This window comes from Callorhinchus milii, unplaced genomic scaffold (genome assembly GCF_018977255.1).
Source record: "Callorhinchus milii isolate IMCB2004 unplaced genomic scaffold, IMCB_Cmil_1.0 Scaffold11, whole genome shotgun sequence".
Taxonomy (NCBI): domain Eukaryota; kingdom Metazoa; phylum Chordata; class Chondrichthyes; order Chimaeriformes; family Callorhinchidae; genus Callorhinchus; species Callorhinchus milii.
In genome coordinates, this window is record NW_024704752.1 from 806,205 (window position 1) to 828,298 (window position 22,094).

The window sequence follows — 22,094 nt, forward strand, 5'->3', positions numbered from 1 at the left end:
ATATAGTCAATTCACTTTACAGTATATTCTGTGAAGCGCTTCAGGACGTCTAGGAGACGTGAAAAGCGCTATATCAAATGCAAGGATTATTATTATTATTATTATTATATGCTTTGTAGTAGCATTTTTCCATATTCTGGGAATTCTCTGCAAAGAAAGCCAACCTTCCTACCCAATTTCTACCAGTTAGCATTTTATTGGCACGACTGACATCGCATTCTTATTAATTATTTATTTTTCTGATTACTAATACAGATATATATATTGTGTGTATTATCTTTAGTCTGGATATTATATATATCTATAGTTAAGGCAAACAAATGAAAGGAATGGAAATTTTTAACAAGGTACAAAAAATACATTAGCTGCTTGCCAGCACCTTGGGTCCTCCTCCTGATGTGAAAAGCTCCAACAAATGTAAATTGTTGTTGTTGTTGTTAGTCAGCAGGTTCCTATGCTAAAGGAAAAATAGCGCTGGTGATATTGATCGATTTGCATGGAGTTATTTGAAAGACATAAACAAGTCCATGAGGTCTCCAGCGTCCTGTTTCCATTTCCAAGGTGAGGAGATTCTTATCCACTGGGATTATCACGATGTACCTATGGTTTGCATTGTTAAATCTGTTTGAATGAGTAAATTGACCCACAAATCATTGCAAAGAGAATGTACTATATATATCTGCACAATTAACAGCCAGGATTCAAATAGAGAGACAATCAGCACCTGTTTCCGAAACGTATTACGATGTACCGTCTATTTTTGTGCTTACTCTTTGCTAGTTCTATGTGGGAATCAAATGAAGAGACCTGCAAACTACAAGGAACATTTAATTTACCCCAAATATCGAAAGATGGCGATATCGTTCTAGGAGGGATTTTTAATATACACGCTGGTCGATTAATTCAAATTAATTCTTTTTTTACTGCACCCGAAGAAACAAAATGCAGAAGGTGAGCTCTGTAATCTGATGGAACATGGTCTGTTTTTCTACTGTTTGTAGAGCAATTACTCCCAGGTCCCTCACGATGGGATTTCGATAACTGAATTCAAATCACAGGAGTGGATTGTGATCACAAAATATTGCGACATTTTAGTTATTTCATGCAATGGCATCAGTGGCTAGAGAAGTTAATTGTGCACATATATATATATATACTAGATATTATAATTTCTACTAAGTCCTTACAAAGTACCTCGACCTATTTTGATTTATTTTCTTAACATCCAATGTAGTTTTGAATTACTTTCCAATTTCCAGATATCAATGGTGATTAGATCCATGTTGCTCTTGAGTAATCACAACTCTATAGTAATCAGTTTGCCCAACACTGTATTTTGATTAGATGTTTCAAGCTGCTCACCTTCAATTTGTTATCTATGCTAACTTTGTGGTAAAATTTAACATCAAATTGTATTTACATACGGCCCAGAGTAGTACCTTCGAGCACTTATTTTGAGCGTAACAGACGGATCTTTCTCTTCATTGTACAAAATCGAAATATTAGCATTAATTATATGTAGCAATTACCTAATTCATCCATTTATTGCCCAGTTTTGATTTCAGAGTCTTTCGCCTTGTGAACACAATGATTTTTGCAATTGAGGAAATAAATCAGAACAGAGCGATGCTGCCTAATGTTACATTGGGCTATACCATTTATGATGCCTGTGGGTCTCCCACCATTGCGACTAAAATAGCTCTGGGTCTTATGAATGGTCAAAAGGAAGAAGAAACAGAGAGTGGCGATGACTGTCAAGAATCTCCCAGTATCCCAGCTCTAGTTGGTGCTGACGGATCCTCAGAATCCATGGCAGTGGCAAGATTAATAGCTCCTTTCAGAATTCCAATGGTAAGTTCACATAATTAGTTACTGGTTAATACTTGGTAAATTACTATTTAGCAAAATAAAACTATAATATCCTACAGAAACAATAAAAGTAGAACAAATATTACACATTGAAATTATACTGACATGCATTCAATGTTTTAGTTCTGCAAAATAATCCAGACAAATCTGTTCTGTTTACGTTCATTAATACACAATGGGAACATTGCTAAACTTATGATGGTTCCTTCATTCAAGGCAACAAATACAATACACAACATATTGCATATAGCGCCTTTCGCATCTGGAGAATGTCCCGAGGCACTGGGCAGTGTATTCGAGTTGGGGATTGGAGTCAAAGGTGTGGAGGATAAGTTGGGGATGTGTGGAGCTGGGAGGATGAACGAAGACACGGTCAAAGAGGACGGTCTTTAGATGGGCCATAAACATAAGGAAGGGATCAAGGCAGAGGGGCTCCAAAGGCTGAGGTCACAAAGGCTGAATTCAAGAATGCTCAAGCTTGTATGTTGGGTGTCATTCATCCAAGGTATTTAGATTACGAAAATTATCTTCAGATTCATCATCTGCCTACACTTATTTTATCAATTGCAGGTCAGTTACTTTTCCACCTGCGTCTGTCTCAGTGACAGGAAAGAATTTCCCACCTTTTACAGAACCATACCCAGTGACTACCATCAGTCCAAGGCTTTAGCTCAAATAATTAAGAAGTTTGGATGGACGTGGATTGGGACTGTAAGAACCAACAATGACTATGGTAACTTTGGAATGCAGGCCTTTACAGAAATTGTCCAGAGACTTGACATTTGCATTGCCTTCTCTGAATCATTTTATAGAACTGATTCTCATGAAAAGATAACAAAAATTGTTAATATAATTAAATCATCTACAACTAAAGTGATTGTGGCTTTTGTTGCTAAAGGGGAAATGGAGATATTGCTTTCGGAAATTATACGTCAAAATGTCACAGGAATACAGTGGATAGGAACAGAAGCTTGGATAACAGCCAAACTTACAACTCAAGGCGAAAGCACAAAATTCCTTATTGGGGCAATTGGTCCTTCAATTCGTCTGATGGAAGTAAAAGGATTGCAAGAATTTCTTCTCAAAATTCATCCTTCATTTTTTCCCGGAAATAGTTTAGTAAAAGAATTTTGGGAAACTGCGTTCGACTGCATATTCTGGTCAGAAAACACAAGCCAAATACGTACAACATCCACATTGCAGCAATGCACCGGCAATGAAGATTTAACAGAAATACAAAATGCATATTCTGATGTATCTATGGATGGAAGTTCCTACAATGTATACAAAGCAGTGTACGCTGTGGCTCATGCACTTCACAATATGCTTTTGTGTGAGAAAGGAAAAGAACCATTCATAGATAATACAAGTAATCCATGTGCACGTTTATCAAAATTTCAACCATGGGAGGTAAGAACATATTTAATAAATCAACACTGTTTTATTGCACCTAATGCATTAGTGAAATGTTTGCATCAAATTGGCATGTTGGCGTCAGCCTGCAGACTTCTCGACTTCTCAGACCGAAGCCTGAAGAGGACACATTTGCAGGGCTATGGGAAGAGAGCTGGGTAGTGGGATTGATTTGGAAGCTCTTTCAAAAGAGCTGGTGCAGACATGATGGACCAAATGGCCTCCTTCTGTGCTGTATAATTCTATGAGAAGATTGTGTATTTAAGCTATACATTAGGACTTTCAACTCACATTTTAAGCTGACATTTCCTGTTGTGCTGGGAAGCACTGATTTGTTAGAGTTGCCTTCTTCTAAGTGGAATATTAAACCTCTATCCTGTCTGCCTTTTCAAGTGGACATTTAAAATCCCAAGGCACTCGAAAAGGCAGCTTCTCCCAGGGTTCCTGGTAAATAATTATAGAATCATAGAATCATACAGTACAGAAAGACGACATTCAGCCCATTCTGTCTGGGCCAGCTCCGAAAAGAGCAATCTAACTCAATCCCACTATTTCTTTCTTAAAAGTTGTTATTGAATCGGCTCCCACTACCCTTTCAGGTAATGCAGTAAAGATCCCAACAACTCACTGGTGAAAACATTTTTCCTAACCTCTCCTCTGTTTCTTTTAACAACTATCTTAAATCGGTGTCCTCGGGTTACTGACCCACCAGTGGAAACAGTTTTCCCGGTTCAATCTATCAAATCCTCTCATGATCTTGAAAACCTCTATTAAATCCTCTTCTGGTGAGAATAATTCTAGTTTCGTTAACCTCTCCTCATAACTAAGGTCCTTCATTCCTGGTACCATTGGGTAAACCTCCTTTGCATCCTCTCCAATGCCCGAACATCTTTCCTAAAGTGCGGTGCCCAGAACTGAACACAGTCTCCAACTGAGGCCTAACCAGCATTTTATAAATATTCAACATAACCTCCTGACGTTTGAATTCTATGCCCCTATTTATAAACCCTAGTAACCCGTATGCTTTTTTAACAGCTTTATCTACCTGTCCTGCCACCTTCAGAGATCTGCTCATGTGGACCCCCAGGTCTCTCTGTTCATTTGCCCCCTTTGAAATTGTACCATCAGCTTACATTGCCTCCTCATTCTTCCTACCAAAATACAACACTTCGCATTTCTCCACATTAAATCTCATCTATCACATTTCTGCCCATTTTACCAATCTGTCTAAGTCCTCCTGTAGTCTGGTACTATCCTCCTCACCGTTAACTGCTTTTCCGAGCTTAGTATCGTCTGCAAATTTGGAAATTGTGCTCCCGATATCCAGGTCCAGATTATTAATATAGATCAGAAAGAGCAGTGGTCCCAATACCAACCCCTGAGGGACACCACTACACATCTCCCTCCAGTCAGAAAAGCAACCGTTTACTACCACTCTCTGCTTTCTGTCTCCCAGCCAGTTCTGGATCCATGTTGTCACAGTCCCTTTAATACCGTGGGCTTCTATTTTGTTTATAAGTCTCATATGTGGCACTTCTTATGTGTCTCTTATGTGTCAAATCCTTTTGAAAATCTAGATAAACTACATCTACTGCACTACCTTCATACACCCTCTCAGTCACTTCATCAAAAAATTCTATTAGGTTTGTGAGACACGATCTGTCTTTAACAATTCCGTGTTGACTGTCCTTTACTAAGCCATATTTTTCTAATGATATTCATAATTGACTTTCTTCACGGCTGTTTGTGGGACATTGCAGTCAGCAAGTTGGCTGCTGAATTCATCAAGATATACAGTTACTATATTTTATAGTATATCCTGTAAAGCCCCTTCAAATGTCTCTTGATGTGAAACATGCTACATGAACTGCAAGGATTACTGTTTTTATTATTTTAAAATTATCTTTTGGATGGTATTTGACTGTTCAAGTACTGTAGACTAAAGTGCATATGTTAACAAATTTGATGAGGCATGATGAACTGCCAATTTATAAAACCATTTTTTAAAATATTATTAAAGCTTCTAGGTTACTTGCAATCAGTAAATTTCACAACTACATCAGGTGACAGTATTTATTTTGATGAAAATGGAGATTCAGTGGCCACATACGACTTGGTAAACTGGCGATTGAATTCGAAAGGTACTGTTGAAATTGGCATTGTTGGCTTCTACGATGGTTCTGCATTTCCAGGTCATGAACTAATGCTGGATGAAGAAGCTATTGTATGGAACAGTGGTCAAAATGAGGTACTGTATTTACGTACAAGTGGATTAAACTATTAATGTGAATTGCAACTGAATAATGTATTAATTTCATAGCCGTATTTACAACAGATTTTCTTCTTTACACAAGCCTTCGAAGCAAAAGGACAGACTGATGTACCATGTTATTTATGTAACCTTTACCATGAATATAAGTTTTAATGTTATAGTAAATAAATTGGATTGGATTCGACTCATTAGACAGTGATACAGGCTACGTGGTTAAACAAAGTGATACAGCGCAGATGGCAGTAGATTGACAAAGGTGGATATTTGAAGGAATTATAAAAAATTTACAGAATAGAAACAAATGTCTCAAAACCATATTAGATATCATATATTCACGCAAGAGCTTGTTTCATTTATGCAGAAAATTATTTTAACAATGCTGTATTTATCATTGAGTCCTGAATTTGCATCAATCTAATTTATGAAGAATTCAGCCTACAACAATTTGTCTGACAGATTTATCCAAGGCAACTTTGTATAATTTTAGTTTCTAGATAGTTTTGTGAAATAGAAACTGGCCCAAGCTTTAAACTTGTACATATCTGGATCAAATGAACAGCTCTAACCCCTGCGTCACCACAATCAATGGCCACTTTGTTATGTTTCTACTCTGTAGGATTTGCTGATATCTCATTGCCTTTTTTTTAAACATTATTTAAGTGCAACTTCCATCATTCTCACCAACCATAAGTGATGGCAAGTGACATGTTGGTGACAAGCCCTCCATTAGAAACCAAGAGTTATCTATTTTTCAATAATTTGGGTTGAATAACATAATTTGTTCGAAGGCAATACTTCTGCAGCTCTAACGGGTACAAATATTTCATACATTTATTTAAGAACATGTACTACACACATTTTGTATTGATCATTGCTAAAGGAGCTGATTTCTGTACCATGTTACACAAGTGTTATTATGCATACATAGGTTCCACGTGCGGTTTGCAGTGAGAGTTGTATTCCTGGAACAAGAAAAGTGACCAGAAAAGGGCGACCTGTGTGTTGCTTTGATTGTACAGAATGTGCTGAGGGAGAAATCAGCAATTTAACAGGTACCTTTATACTACGAAAATAAAGTTATTATTTCAAAAATTGTATATTCAAACATTCAGGCACGTTTTACCAATTAATGATAATATTTTTGGAAGATTCCACAGACTGCATTAAATGCCCTGAACAATATTGGCCCAATCAGCAGAGAGATCGTTGCCTACCAAAGGAAATAGAGTTCCTCTCCTTTACCGAAATGCTGGGAGGTGTATTGCTGACATTGGCTCTGGTGGGAGTGAGCACCACAATAAGTATTACCATTGTCTTCTTCACACACAGAGACACTCCTATTGTTAAAGCCAACAATTCTGAGCTCAGCTATCTGCTTCTCTTTGCATTAACGCTGTGTTTTCTGTGCTCAGTGACTTTCATTGGCGAGCCCTCAGTCTGGGCTTGCATGTTGTGCCACACAGCATTCGCTATCGCTTTCGTTCTCTGTATTTCCTGTATTTTGATTAAAACAATCCTTGTGATTCTGGCGTTTAAGGCAACTCTTCCAAACAACAACATGGCCAAATTGTTCGGGCCTGCTCAGCAGCGTTGGAGTGTATTCCTCCTTACCTCTGTTCAGTGCCTGATATGTACTCTCTGGTTAACTATATCACACCCATTTCCCATGAGAAACACAGAATATTACAGAGAGATTATCATTCTGGAATGTGACCTGGGCTCTGTGAGCGCCTTTTATTCTATGGCGGGATATATTGCTTTCCTGGCCGGAGTGAGCTTTGTGCTGGCGTTTCTAGCTCGGAAATTACCTGATAACTTTAATGAGGCTCAATGTATAACCTTTAGCATGCTCATCTTTTGTGCTGTTTGGATCACTTTTATACCAGTTTACATCAGCTCTCCTGGGAAATACACCGTTGCTGTCGAAGTCTTTGCTATTTTAGCCTCGAGTTTTGGGTTATTGTTTTGTATTTTTGTTCCTAAGTGTTACATTATTTTGGTAAAACCTGAAATGAATACCAAAAAACACTTGATGGGCAAAGTGTCCAACTGAAAAACTAGCTGCCTAGATATGTAAGCTGCAGCTAAAAGTGAACATAATTTAAGTGCAGGTTAGTTTTACTGAAATGTAACAGGAAACTAACTAAAGTACATGTAAACTGTCTAATGTTTAGTCGTTTTGTGCATGGTGACATGGAATTTTTAAGTGTCACTTTACATGTTTTATATTCTCTGCCAATAAATTATTTATGTTCAACATTGATACCTGATGTTATTGTTATCTGATGCAATTAATTTATTTACAGATGTTACACTTGTATTGCTGCAATCAAACTTCCCTTTGATTTATTCTCTTAATTTCCAATAGCATTGTTGTCCTTTACTGATTCCCCCCAACACTGGACACAATCCACCTCAACTCTCTCAAATCCTTCTCACATGCATTTGCCATTGTAACCAATAATCCACGACACTATAGACACTATAAGCAATTAAGCAGTAAGTAAATAAATAAATGAATAAGTAAATAATTCAGAGAAATGATAGACAATGAATCTGTAAACTGAATGATTCTGAACCATTTGTGAGTGTAGGTTAGGAAGGAGGACGATCGTGAATAAATGTTGTTGTGGCTGCAGTGGTGGAGGGAGAACAAATAATTATTACTTCTACGTTATCTCCAAATTAACCAAATTTGCTCGATCTGTGACAGAGGTCTCAAATCATTGTCACGTGTTACAAAGGACTACTTCAGTAACAACACTGTGAGGCTGTCCTACAGCACGATAAAGAATTGCCAACAACAAACTTGCGGAATAAAAGCCATTGTGGTGGAACATTCAGAAATAAAACGGTAAAACATAGACAAGAGGCGGAAACTCGTCTTTGCAGCTCTCAATGAATGCATTGTGTTCCATCATCTTCAAACGATTACAAATTAGAATAAGGCAAATAAGAATAATACTGTTTAAGGAATTTAACCATCACAATGCCACATGAAGGATAATTTTAAAAAGTTGCTTCCATGATTACACAGAGTGGAAATCCCTGATGAGATACACTAAGATACTTGGCCACAATCGTTACAGCTGACAGTTAATTTTCCGGAGGCACATAGGAAATTATATTCTACTGGGATTTTAAATAATTTCCAAATTACCTTCCACTGAATTGCATCAAAGGCGGCAATTCCCAGAAAGCCCCGCTGTAGTACAATATAAAACACACATACGGGGACGTATATATTGGACAATTGAACTTGTCTGCTCGGATAACTGCAACTTCTGATTGACGTAAATAGTAAATGTATGTGGGAAATATGTTTTACTTTTTCCTGTTAGAATTGCTCAGACTTGAGGCCGGATGGGGAAGCGGTGAATATAGTTGTAAACTTCAAGGGAAGTTCGATTTACCTGAACTGTCAAAGGACGGAGACATCATTCTGGGGGGACTTTTTAACTTGCACATGGACAGGGTTGAGAATGTGCATTCCTTTACTGTCCGGCCAAAAGCAGAACAGTGCAAACGGTGAGTGGATTCTCAGAGTAATTTATAAAAAGCTATAGTTAAGTGTATAGTAAATGTATATGGGTGTCTGACACATGTGGAAACCCACCAACATGCCTTCGAGTATCCAAACCAAGCTGACATTTCCATGCATTCTGCCTACAAGTCCTGTAGCTCAGTGGTTGGAGCACTCGCCTCGCAAGTGAGAGACCTTGGCTCGATTCCTGGCTGGGTGAAATGTTGGTCAAGTTTCTTTACTCCACATGCCTCTGTTTACCTTGCAGTAAGGAGAAACAGGGTTAATAGGCGATTGTCAGATCAGTTTACTGGGAGTAATAATTGCTTAAAAAAAAATGGGTCACTTGAATGCACGACTGTGGAGGGACGCTGCTCTGCGCAATTAGTTGCTGCATTTCACCCACAAAATATGCAGTCAATTTACCTTGCAGTATATTCTGTGAAGCGCTTTGAGACATCTCGAAGACGTGAGAAGGTGCTATTTACAAATGGGAATCCCAGCAATAGATTGTTGGAATGGAATGCGCGCTCTCTCCCTGGAGGGAAGCATCCTGCCTACCTAATTCCGGAAAGTATTAAGCGCAGATTAGCAAGAGCCAAGGGTTGGAGAGCCCAGAGGGTGCGTTGGGTTACTGCTGGAGTCTAACCAGTTAAAACCACATAGCTCGCCATTGGTATTAATGCCCGGCAAGCTTTCCCGCTACTTGTCCAGTGAGGAGCACCCTACCCATTAGTGCTTTGGCTGCAGGGTTTTCAGGAGCTGAGTGAGATGACTCCCTGCCCCAGTGACTGGTCTGCTCTTCCAGGTCCTGCCGATGATTCAGCTGGGCTGTGCTGTCATTAGCAGTGCCCTGGAATACCACAAACCCACTTGTCTTTGGAACCGATTTCGTCCGGCTTTGGTTATCCTCAAACGAGGAGAGTCACTCGTTGTTTGTTCGACATCCAACAAGCATGGGTTTGACCCCTCACAAGGTGGTTGGTTTGTATAACGTGCACCTTGCGAGTTTCCTGGTGAGCAACGCATCTCAGCATGAAATGCATGAGGGCATTTGTCACCATCTTCCTACCCACAGATCAGGCACACATCCCTTCCAATTGACCGATACTTCCACCATTTGGAGGTGCTTAGTTTAAGCAGCAGTTGCTTGCCTCTCTGAAGGACAAACAAGGTGGATTCCAGGTAATGGACGTTCAAACATATGTTCAAGGATTCAGACTCCAGGTAACGCTGTAAGGAAACAGACAGAAAGGTGCAATTGAGATCGCAAATCCAATTAGTAATTGCAAAAAGGCAAATCACTGATCTACCAATTTACCAAACTGTAACATTGAATAAATGGCTATTGACTGTAATACGATTGATGTTTTCTCGTAGTACCGATTTTCAGCCAGTAATGAAAACACCTGATCTCATTCCATGAAGCTAATAATTTGTGTAACTCCAAAGGTTTGATTTCAGAGGCTTTCGCTTGGCTCAGACCATGATTTTTGCCATCGAAGAAATCAACAGAAATCATCTCCTTTTGCCAAATGTCACACTGGGATTCAGGATCCACGATGATTGTGCGTCATCCAAGATTGTGACAAAAGCGGCCTTAGCTCTTGTTAATGGGGAGGAAACCGGTTTGGGTTATTCTTGCACAGGACAATCTAATGTCATCGGGATCGTTGGCACACAAGGATCCTCTGAGTCTATTGCAGTAGCAAGAGTTATTGGTCCTTTTCAAGTTCCAATGGTAACGTTGTATGTTTCTAGTAGCATAATGTTTGCAAGGTACATATTACGATAACATAATTCTGTGCACATTTAATCCAAACTATATACAGTATTGTCTGTTGATGATAATATTTTTGCTGAAATAAAATATTCAATTATTAGACTGAAGATTAGTTTTACCAATTATGATAATCTGGTAAAACTGTGAAAGCACTTTTCCACTTCCTGATGGAAATCTCTCTGATATAAACATGAACACTACACAAGCATACACACACACACGTACACATTGTTTTCCATTGAATTCAGATTTATTTTTCTGCATTTTTCCAATATTTCATTCATGATAAGCAAAAATATGTCATGAAAGTTGCGCATTGAAAACATATACAAATAAGTAGTTTTAGCTGTTTAGACTCCAACAGTTATCCCAATGCACATCCTGAGGGCTCTAGCCAATCTGCGTCTAATACTCTCTGGAATTATGCAATGAGAATTGGTCCCTGCAACGACACAGTGCTAATTCCATTAAAACCTTCTAGAATTTGATTTTCTCTTATCAAATGAAAGAATTATACAAATTGATTAGTGTGAGTTTAAATTCTTTATGTACCACCAAAAGAGAAAATAAAAAAGGCAATAAGACTATTCTATATTGGAAATACATAAATACACGTTCACTGTAATGGAAATTGTAGTTACATATTGTCAATTAAACCATAACCTACTAATTCTCATTCACAACATTTTGAAGCTTAAATAAGTGGAGTCTATATCTTAAGCTACCCTGAGTTCAATAATGACTCAGCAACTTATGAGTTTTCAAGTATTCAGGATTTGCTTTTAGAGATCAAATATATTAATGATAATCTAAATGTCTTTTATCAATCACAGGTCAGCTACTTTTCCACTTGTGTTTGTCTCAGCAATAGGAACGAATACCCCGTATTTTACAGAACTATACCCAGTGACTACCATCAGTCCAAGGCTTTAGCTCAAATCATTAAGAAGTTTGGATGGACGTGGATTGCGACTATCAGAAGCAACAATGACTATGGTAACTTTGGAATGCAGGCATTTGTAGACATTGCGCAGGAACTTGGCATTTGCATTGCCTTCTCGGAATCATTTTATAGAACAGATCCACTTGAAAAGTTAAAAAAAATTGTAAATATAATTAAATCATCTACAACTAAAGTGATTGTGGCTTTTGTTGCTAAAGCGGATATGGAGATATTGCTCACGGAAATTATAAGTCAAAATGTCACAGGAATACAGTGGATAGGAACAGAAGCTTGGATAACAGCCAAACTCATTTCTCCAGAAGAAAGTGTAAGATTTCTCATTGGGACAATTGGCCCTGCAATTCCTATGTTAGAAGTAAAAGGATTGCGAGAATTTCTGCTTAAAATCCATCCTTCTAGTTTTCCCGGAAATGCTTTTGTGAAGAAATTTTGGGAAACTGCGTTCCAATGTACATTCCCATCAGGAAACACAAGCCAAATAACTGCTTTATCCACATGGCAACAATGCACCGGCAAAGAAGACCTGACACAAATACACAATGTATATTCTGATGTCAGTGTGGATGGAAGTTCTTACAATGTGTATAAAGCTGTGTACGCATTTGCTCATGCACTTCACAATATGCTCTCGTGTGAGAAAGGAAATGAACCATTTATGAACAATACCTGTGCACGTGTGTCAAATTTTCAACCATGGCAGGCAAGAAAATTATGTAATTGAACATAGTTATTTAGCGTCGAGTTTATAATGTATTTGTCAAATGTTGCATTTCCTTTATAAACTTAATTATTGATCTTTAACTGTTATTTCAATGTTCAAGTAACAAAAAAAACAAAAAGATTTGAGAATTTTCTATTACCATGTTGTTTTTCATATTGTTGAACAGCTTCTTCACTACCTACAGTCTGTAAATTTCACAACTACATCCGGTGACAGGGTTTATTTTGATGGAAATGGAGATCCGGTGGCCATGTACGACTTGATAAACTGGCAAATCGATTCGAGAGGTGTTTCTGAAATTAAAATAATTGGATCCTACGATGGGTCTGCGTCTCCGGGTCATGAATTAACCCTGGACGAGGAGGCTATTGTATGGAAGAGTGGTCAAAACAAGGTATCTTTCAGCAGATATGGTTTTGATACTAAAGTAGGTTATCTATTTTGTCACAGATTGCAATGTTATGTAGCAACTTCAAACAGAGTCATTGTGTGCGCACAAACCTAATTTATTTGTAAAGTATAATTAATGCAAAACACAAATTCGACTAAAACATGGAGTGAAAGATGTGAGACATACGGAGGGGAGCAATGATTTTTTGAATTTGGAAGGAATGCTTCTTGGAGAAGGAAACACTTCTATAAATGGTTTGTACACTTCCACCTGGTAAAGAACACTATAAGAGGGTACAAAATGGTTCTATTCAGATAGAAATCAGTTTTACATTTCAATTAAGATTCATTTAAGTACATTAAGTAGAAAAGTGGTTACACGTAGAAAGATAAAAGGTCCCATTGGTGACTCACGTTACCAAATCGGTCAGATTGAGAATCATAGCACAAAAGGAGGCCATTGCACCCATGACAATATAATAATGATATTAATAATAATCCTTGCATTTGATATAGCACTTTCTCACATCTTCTCGACGCCTCAAAGATCTTCACAGAATATACTGCAAAGTGAATTGACTGTATAATTGTGGGCGAAACGCGACAGCCAATTGCACACAGCAGCGTCCCCACAAACAGTCGTGGATGGAAGTGAACAATTTTATTATTGTTTTTTTTTTGAAGGATTATTATCAGGTTTGTGGAGTAAGGAAACTTGCTCAAGGTTTCGCGCTGCCGGGAATTGAACCCAGGTCTTTCGCTTGCGAGACAAGTGCTCTAACCACTGAGCTACAGGATTCGACTATATAGTTAAACCCATAAGAACCCACTTTCCCCAAAGTCTTGCAATTTTTTTTTCCCTTTCCCCATAGCCTGGGCCAATAGAAAATTGCGGATGCACATTTTTTTCCACGTAATTCACTACAAACAACCCCTGTTACAAACCTGCCACAGATGTAGTTTCTGGCCCGCGGACCTCCCGCCTGTTTACCTGACGTACATGTGGGTGGGGCGTAATATTCATATTACGTGCATTTTGTTTATTGTTTGTTACTTCATCAAAGAAATATTTTCATGTTAGACAATCAATGAGAGATTAGCAGATAGTGTAATTAGAGGTGACGCCCGGTGGAAAAGAAATTCTCCTAAGTATTCACTTGACCATTTCGAAAGAATTAAAGAATTATTATTCAAGGACAACACATTTTCAAACAGTTCATATTTCAAATTCAAATAACCATTGATTCCATAATTAATAATAATAACCCTTGCATTTGATATAGTGCGCAATCATGTCTTCTAGATGTCTCAAAGTGCTTCACAGAATATACTGTAAAGTCTAGTGACTGTGTTTTGTGGGCAAAATGCGGCAGCCAATTGAGCACAGCCGTGTTCCTCCAACAGTCATGGATTAAGTGACCAAATTATTATTATTATTATTTTTAAGGTAATATAACCCCCGGAAATGTGATCTGCCAATCGATTAACAACCGGATTCCTACTTACTGCTAGGTAAACAGGGGCGTGTGGAGTAAGAAAACATACCTTGTTTCGCCCTGCCCGGGAATGAAACCCAGGTCCTCTTACTTGTGAGGCGAATCCTCTAACCATTAAGCTACAGGACTCCACTTCAGGTGGTTGTTTCTTCAGTTCAGGCAATTAAACCACCAAATGATTGGAGCCTGTGAATTGGGTAACCTTTTCCCTGGAACCAAGTTTGATCATTTGGACTGCAGCAGGAATGTTGGTGCATGAAGCTACAAAGTCCTGGAGTCCTGTAGCTCAGTGGTTAGAGCACTCGCTTTGCAAGTGAGAGACCTGAGTTCAATTCCAGGCAGGGCGAAACCTTGGGCAAGTTTCCTTACTCCACACGCCTAATAATAATCCCTCCAAAACTAAAAACAATAATTAAATTGGTCATTTTCAATCTACGACTGTTTGTGGGACATTGCTGTGCGCAATTGGCTGCCGCGTTCGCCCACAAATATACAGTCAATTCACTTTACAGTGTGTTCTGTGAAGCGCTTTGGGACGTCCTCCCGACGTGAAAAGCGCTATATCAAATGCAAGGATTATTATTATTATTATTATTATTATTATTATTATTATTAAAGATCTTCCTGATATGCCCTTTTATCTTCATCAAAATAAGCACAAAGGCTAACTTCACTTGCAGCAGATGCATATATGTAATGCCTGAAAGTGGCTAGAGTGTAAGAATAGATAACACTGTGAGTAATGGTTCTTTCGGGTAGCATGGGAATGGGAGTCGAGGTCAAAAATGTTAGTTAGAATCCTCACAAATGGTGAGGGTTCAAGTGACCCTGTGGTAATGGAAGTAGGTGTTTGTTCCATTCAACATACAATGCACTTCGTACTTCACATGTACCTCATGTACTTCATCTTCTGGGCAATGGCTGAACAATCATTAGACACCACCTAAACTTTGGATATGATAGCCACATTTTAGGGTTACCTGAGCTCAGAATCCAAAATAAATATTGCACGGTATTTTAATATCGCAGATTTTTTTTAGGGGGGTGGAAGGCAGTTGAGGGCAGTGTTAATAACCTTTCATGAATATATCTTACTGCTAGGTAAACAGGGGCGTGTGGAGTAAGAAAACATACCCTGTTTCGCCCTGCCCGGGAATGAAACCCAGGTCCACTTACTTGTGAGAGGTTGATAACTTCATTTTATATCTAATTATTTAACGTGGTATTTCTTAATCGAAGATGCCACGTTCTGTTTGCAGTGAGAGCTGTATTCCTGGAACAAGAAAAGTTGCCAGAAAAGGCCAACCCGTGTGTTGCTTTGACTGTACAGAATGTGCTGAGGGAGAAATCAGCAACATCACAGGTGAGTGTAAAATTCCTCTTCCTATTTACAACAACCATTTGCCCTCCACACAGGGTAGCGTCTCAGAGCGCTTAACTGTGGCGGAGCCTGACTCTGATCTGGGCGTGGATAGCTGTCAGCACTGGCGAACACGAAAGAGGGGAGAGAGGGGGTGAGGTGGAAGGATTGAGGAAGAGTGTTCCAGAGTTTAGGGGAGTAGCAGCTGAAAGCACAACGTCCAATGGTGGGGCAGTGGGGGTGGGGGTTGAGCAGGAGGCTGGTGCCAGTCGATTTGGGAGTGAGGGGGTCGGAAGTGTAGGGAATTGCCAGGGAGTGAATGGATTTGAACACGAGAGTGAGATCTTGACGTTGATCCGTTCGGTGATGGGGAGCGAGTGGAACCTGGGCCACAACTGGTGAGATGTGGAGATTGGTCCGGCTCCGTATGCGGGCGGCAGAGTTTTGAATCAGCTGATCTTGTGAATGGTGGAGCTGGGGAGACAGGAGAAGTGTTTTGGAGCAATCCAACCTGGAAGTGACAAACACGTGCACGAGGATTTTGGCTGCATTTCGGTAAGGTACGGTCGGAAGTGGGCAATATGGCAGAGGTGGAAGCAATCGGTTTTGATCAGGGACCTGATGTGGGGGAGGATGAACAGTTGGGGGTTGAACTGGACGCCGAGGTTGCGCACTGGTACAGTGAGTCTGAGGAAGAGCCCAGGAAGGCTGAGGAGTTGAGATCCACAGGAGATTTTTGAAAACTCCCTTTAGTAATATTCATGCCATACTTACTGAATTATCGTACCTTTCCCAGATTCCACAGACTGCATTAAATGCCCTGAACAATATTGGCCCAATCAGCAGAGAGATCGTTGCCTACCAAAGGAAATAGAGTTCCTCTCCTTTACCGAAATGCTGGGAGGTGTATTGCTGACATTGGCTCTGGTGGGAGTGAGCACCACAATAAGTATTGCCATTGTCTTCTTCACACACAGAGACACTCCTATTGTTAAAGCCAACAATTCTGAGCTCAGCTATCTGCTTCTCTTTGCATTAACGCTGTGTTTTCTGTGCTCAGTGACTTTCATTGGCGAGCCCTCAGTCTGGGCTTGCATGTTGTGCCACACAGCATTCGCTATCGCTTTCGTTCTCTGTATTTCCTGTATTTTGATTAAAACAATCCTTGTGATTCTGGCGTTTAAGGCAACTCTTCCAAACAACAACATGGCCAAATTGTTCGGGCCTGCTCAGCAGCGTTGGAGTGTATTCCTCCTTACCTCTGTTCAGTGCCTGATATGTACTCTCTGGTTAACTATATCACACCCATTTCCCATGAGAAACACAGAATATTACAGAGAGATTATCATTCTGGAATGTGACCTGGGCTCTGTGAGCGCCTTTTATTCTATGGCGGGATATATTGCTTTCCTGGCCGGAGTGAGCTTTGTGCTGGCGTTTCTAGCTCGGAAATTACCTGATAACTTTAATGAGGCTCAATGTATAACCTTTAGCATGCTCACCTTTTGTGCTGTTTGGATCACTTTTATACCAGTTTACATCAGCTCTCCTGGGAAATACACCGTTGCTGTCGAAGTCTTTGCTATTTTAGCCTCGAGTTGTGGGTTATTGTTTTGTATTTTTGTTCCTAAATGTTACATTATTTTGATAAAACCTGAAATGAATACCAAAAAGCACTTGATGGGCAAAGTACCTGTAAATAAATAGTTATCATCTATAAATGCGGCATGATCTTCGGGAATATGATAAAAATGAAGGCAAATTCTGAAATAAATATAACAAGAATCATGTGCTTGTTTGTTTGTTTGTTTGTTGTCGATGTTCCATTGTTTGACATACAGTCGTAATTTAATCTGGTAAAATAAAGTCACTTTTAACATGTGATAAAAACACTGTTTTACAGTCAACAGCAATAAATGTATCATGCTTTGTCTTCCAAATTGTGGGTTAATTCCTTTCCAATGCAATTGATGTTTGAGTATATCCGAGAAACACAGATTTGTTTAACTCGAGGTCAACATGCCTTCTGTTTAGGCATTTATTTTCATGTGGAATCCCACAATGCCACTTGGATTACAATATATTTCACTGGATTTCCTTAATTTCTGTAAGTCAAACATCAACTCTTAAAATAGTAAACATTGATTACATTAAATTACTAAGAGGTCCATGTGGAAGTTTCAGAATAAATCACTTAAAGTCCGTCTGTCCAGCACATTGAGACATCCTCCCAACGTGAAAGAGGCTATACAAATGTAATTTTGTTGTTGTTGTTGAAAAAGCATCTTTATGTGCTCCCTCAAGAGTATTATGATCATCTGTCAATTGTCAATAAATCTGCATTCCATCACTGTGCATACATGTGCAATTCAGGGAATCCACTGTCATCACCCCCCTCCTCAAAAGAAAACACCCTTGAACCATCCAACCTCACAACTTAACGACCTCTTTCCAGCCAGCCCTTCCTCGCCAAAGTTCTGGAACAAGTTGTCGCTAACCAGCTTTGCTCTCACCTCTCCCTTCACTCCCTCCTCAAGCCCCTCCAGTCTGTTTTCCGCACTGCCCATAGCACAGATACAGAGCTTCACAGGTCACAAACGATGACCCCTCTCTCACTGTGACCAGGGCTCCCTCTGCCTCCTTGTCCTCCTGGACCACTCCGCCGCATTCAACGCAGTCGACCACACCATCTTCATCCTCCGCCTCTCCTCCCTCATCCACTTCAGTGGGATTGCATTCGCATGGTTCAAGTCCTACCTAACAAAAATGCCTTCACTTTACTTCCTCAAACAGTTTCTCCTCGCGCCCCTGCCCGGTCACCTGTGGTGTACACCAGGGCTCCATCCTTGGCCCCCTCCTATTCCTCATCTACCTGCTCCCTCTTGGCAATGTCATCCACAAACATGGGGTAAACTTCCACATGTATGCTAATGACACACAAATCTACTTCTCCTCCTCCAGCTGCAACTCCAGGTCTGACGTTCTCTTGGCCTTTCTGGCCACAATGAGTGAAAACATCCTACAACTCAATGTTGACAAGACGGGAGCCATGCTTGTTGGCTCCTGTCAACATCTTCTATCCTGCAGCTCTGATCTCCTCAACCTCCCCCTAAATTTAATGAGGCTCAATGTATAACCTTTAGCATGCTCATCTTTTGTGCTGTTTGGATCACTTTTATACCAGTTTACATCAGCTCTCCTGGGAAATACACCGTTGCTGTCAAAGTCTTTGCTATTTTAGCCTCGAGTTTTGGGTTATTGTTTTGTATTTTTGTTCCTAAGTGTTACATTATTTTGGTAAAACCTGAAATGAATACCAAAAAACACTTGATGGGCAAAGTATCCAACTGAAAAACTAGCTGCCTAGATATGTAGAGATGCAGCTAAAAGCGAACATAATTTAAATGCAGGTTAGTTTTACTGAAATGTATCAAGAATACAATAATAATCCCTCCAAAAAAACAAAACAATAATAAATTGGTCATTTTCAATCTACGCCTGTTTGTAGGACATTGCTGTGCGCAATTGGCTGCCGTGTTCGCCCACAAATATACAGTCAATTCACTTTACAGTGTGTTCTGTGAAGCGCTTTGGGACGTCCTCCTGACGTGAAAAGCGCTATATCAAATGCAAGGATTATTATTATTATTATTATTATTATTATTAAGAAACTAATTAAAGTACATGTAAACCGTCTAATGTTTAGTCATTTTGTGCATGGTGACATGGAATTTTTAAGTGTAACTTTACATGTTTTATATTCTCTGCTAATAAGTTATCTGATGCAACTAATATAGTTACAGATGTTACACTTGTATTGCTGCAATCAAACTTCCCTTTGATTTATTCTCTTAATTTCTAACAGCATTGTTGTCCTTTACTGATTCCCCCCAACACTGGACACAATCCACCTCAACTCTCTCAAATCCTTCTCACATGCATTTGCCAAAGTAGCCAATAATCCACGGGTAGACATTACTGTCTAACAAATCTAATAGAATTTTTCAATGAGGTATCGGAGAGGGTGGATAAAGGTAGTGCAGTTGATGTAGTTTATATAGACTTTCAAAAGGCATTTGACAAAGTTTATTTTTCTGAAATGTATCAAGAAACTAACTATTGTACATGTAATCTTTAAGTCTGAAATTAAATACACTGCAAATAAATGATTTATGTTTAACATTCCTAACTGGTTTTATTGTTATCTGATGCAACTGCTATATTAACAGATGTTGGAACAATTATACTTGTATTGCTGTAATCAAGCTTCCCTTTCCTTTATTCTCTTGTCTTTCAAACCACATTCTTCTCCTTTGCCGATTTCTCACTACTTGACAAAATCCACCTCAACTCTCTCAAATCTTCTCACATGCATTTGCCAATGTAGCCAATAATCAATGCAAAGATATTGTAAGCAATTAAGCAATCAATAAATAAGTAAGAGACAATCAATCTGTAAGCTGTTTAAGCAATCCTTAAAAAATTGTGCAGATGGGTTAGGAAGGAGCTCAGTCCATTAATAAACATGGTTATTTGGGCTGTGGAAGTGTGTGGGGAGAACAAATGATCATTACTTCTAATTCTCTGCAAATTAACCAAATTTGCTCTATCCAGACCTGTGACAGAAGTCTCAAATCATTGTCACGTGTTACAAAGTGCTATTTCAGAAGCAAAACTATATGGCTGTCCTATGGCACGATAAACAATTGCCAACAACAAACTCGTGGAATAAAACCCATTGTGGTGGAACATTCAGAGATAAAACGATAAAACTTAGACAAGAGGCGGAAACTAGTCTGTGCGTGCAGCTCTCAATGAATGCAGTGACCTGCTGACTCGCTACCAACCTGCCCGCTCCCTCCGTTCGGCGCCTCCAGCCTTCTCCATGTCTCCCGCCCGACACGCCCTACCATCAGTGGCCGGGCTTTCAGCCTATCTGCCCCCACAATCTGGAATTCCATCCCATAATCCCTTCGCCTCGCTTCCTCCCTCGCCTCCTTCAAGGCCGAAATCAAGACCCTCCTCTTTAATTGTGCCTTCGGTCACCCTTCCATCTCTCTGCCTTCCCTCACCCCTACCCCACCCCTCCCCCATGCTCAGGTCCTGACCCCAGACTGTCCAGCACGTTGGGACGTCTTCCTGACGTGAAAGGCGCTCTATAAAAGTAATTTTGTTGTTTTTGCATCATCTCCAATGATTATAAATTAGAATTAGGTAAATGAGAATAATGTTGATTAAAGCAATTCAACAACAACAAGATTATATTTGTATAGCGCCTTTCACGTAGGGAGGACGTCCCAAGGTGCTGGACAGTGTACAGCATTTCAGACCAAGTTGGGGTCAGGGGGGGCAGGGAAGGGGGGCGGCCGATGGCATGGTCGAATAGGAGGGTTTTGAGGTGGGTCCTGAAGGAGGCTAAGGAGGGGACGAGGCGGAGTGATTGTGGGATGGAGTTCCAGAGGTTGGGGGCAGAGTGGCTGAAGGCTCTCCTGCCAATGATGGGGCGGGTGGATCGGGGAACGTGGAGCAGGCCGGAGCCGGCTGAGTGGAGGGTGTGGGCAGGTTGGTAGGGGGTTAGGTGGTCACAAAGATAGGGTGGGGCGAGACCATTGAGGGCTTTGTAGGTGAGAACCAGGATTTTGAACTGGATACTCTGAAGGATAAGGAGCCAATGGAGTCGGGCGAGAATGGGGGAGATGGGGTCACGGTGTTTGGTGCGGGAGAGGACACGGGCTGCAGAGTTCTGGATTATCTGCAGCCTGTGGAGGGAGGAATTGGGAAGGCTGACAAGTGGGGCGTTTTCATAGTTGAGCCTGCAGGTGATGAAGGCATGAATAATAATAATAATAATCCTTGCATTTGATATAGCGCTTTTCACGTTGGGAGGACGTCCCAAAGCGCTTCACAAAACACACTGTAAAGTAAATTGACTGTATATTTGTGGGCGAACGCGGCAGCCAATTGCGCACAGCAATGTCCCACAAACAGTCATGGATTGAAAATGATCAATTTATTATTGTTTTGTTTTTTTGGAGGGATTATTATTCGGGTGTGGAGTAAGGAAACTTGCCCAAGGATTCGCCCTCTGCCTGGAGTTGAACTCAGGTCTCTCACTTGTAAAGCGAGTGCTCTAACCACTGAGCTACAGGACTCCACAAGAGTTTCAGTGGCCTGAGGGGTGAGGTCGTGGCGGAGTCGGGCGATGTTATGGAGGTGAGGTGAAGGAAGGCAGAGCGGGTCATGGCTTGGATATGGGGAAGAAAAGACAGTTGTCGAACAAGACACCGAGGTTCCTGACTGGCT

General features: G+C 40.1%; 2 protein-coding genes across 2 annotated transcripts; both read left to right on the forward strand.

The window, feature by feature from the left end:
* Positions 1-594: 594 nt before the first annotated feature.
* Positions 595-7,607, forward strand: LOC103171766 (extracellular calcium-sensing receptor-like). The gene is made up of 7 exons (XM_042339207.1): positions 595-605; positions 781-951; positions 1,554-1,851; positions 2,440-3,279; positions 5,303-5,530; positions 6,483-6,606; positions 6,703-7,607. The coding sequence occupies exons 1-7, from the start codon at positions 595-597 to the stop codon at positions 7,605-7,607; spliced, it is 2,577 nt and encodes an 858-aa protein (XP_042195141.1).
* Positions 7,608-10,533: 2,926 nt separating this feature from the next.
* On the forward strand, positions 10,534-17,498 carry LOC103172612 (extracellular calcium-sensing receptor-like). The gene is made up of 5 exons (XM_042339170.1): positions 10,534-10,818; positions 11,694-12,524; positions 12,712-12,939; positions 15,671-15,794; positions 16,588-17,498. The coding sequence occupies exons 1-5, from the start codon at positions 10,564-10,566 to the stop codon at positions 17,496-17,498; spliced, it is 2,349 nt and encodes a 782-aa protein (XP_042195104.1). The 5' UTR covers positions 10,534-10,563.
* The last annotated feature ends 4,596 nt before the right edge of the window (positions 17,499-22,094 follow it).

Coding starts and splice junctions, on each gene's coding strand:
- LOC103171766 (XM_042339207.1), top strand. Junction 1,852..2,439: donor CTCCTTTCAGAATTCCAATG/GTAAGTTCACAT, acceptor TATCAATTGCAG/GTCAGTTACTTTTCCACCTG. Junction 3,280..5,302: donor CAAAATTTCAACCATGGGAG/GTAAGAACATAT, acceptor ATATTATTAAAG/CTTCTAGGTTACTTGCAATC.
- LOC103172612 (XM_042339170.1), top strand. CDS start 10,564: ATGATTTTTGCCATCGAAGAAATCAACAGAAATCATCTCCTTTTGCCA. Junction 10,819..11,693: donor GTCCTTTTCAAGTTCCAATG/GTAACGTTGTAT, acceptor TATCAATCACAG/GTCAGCTACTTTTCCACTTG. Junction 12,525..12,711: donor CAAATTTTCAACCATGGCAG/GCAAGAAAATTA, acceptor ATTGTTGAACAG/CTTCTTCACTACCTACAGTC.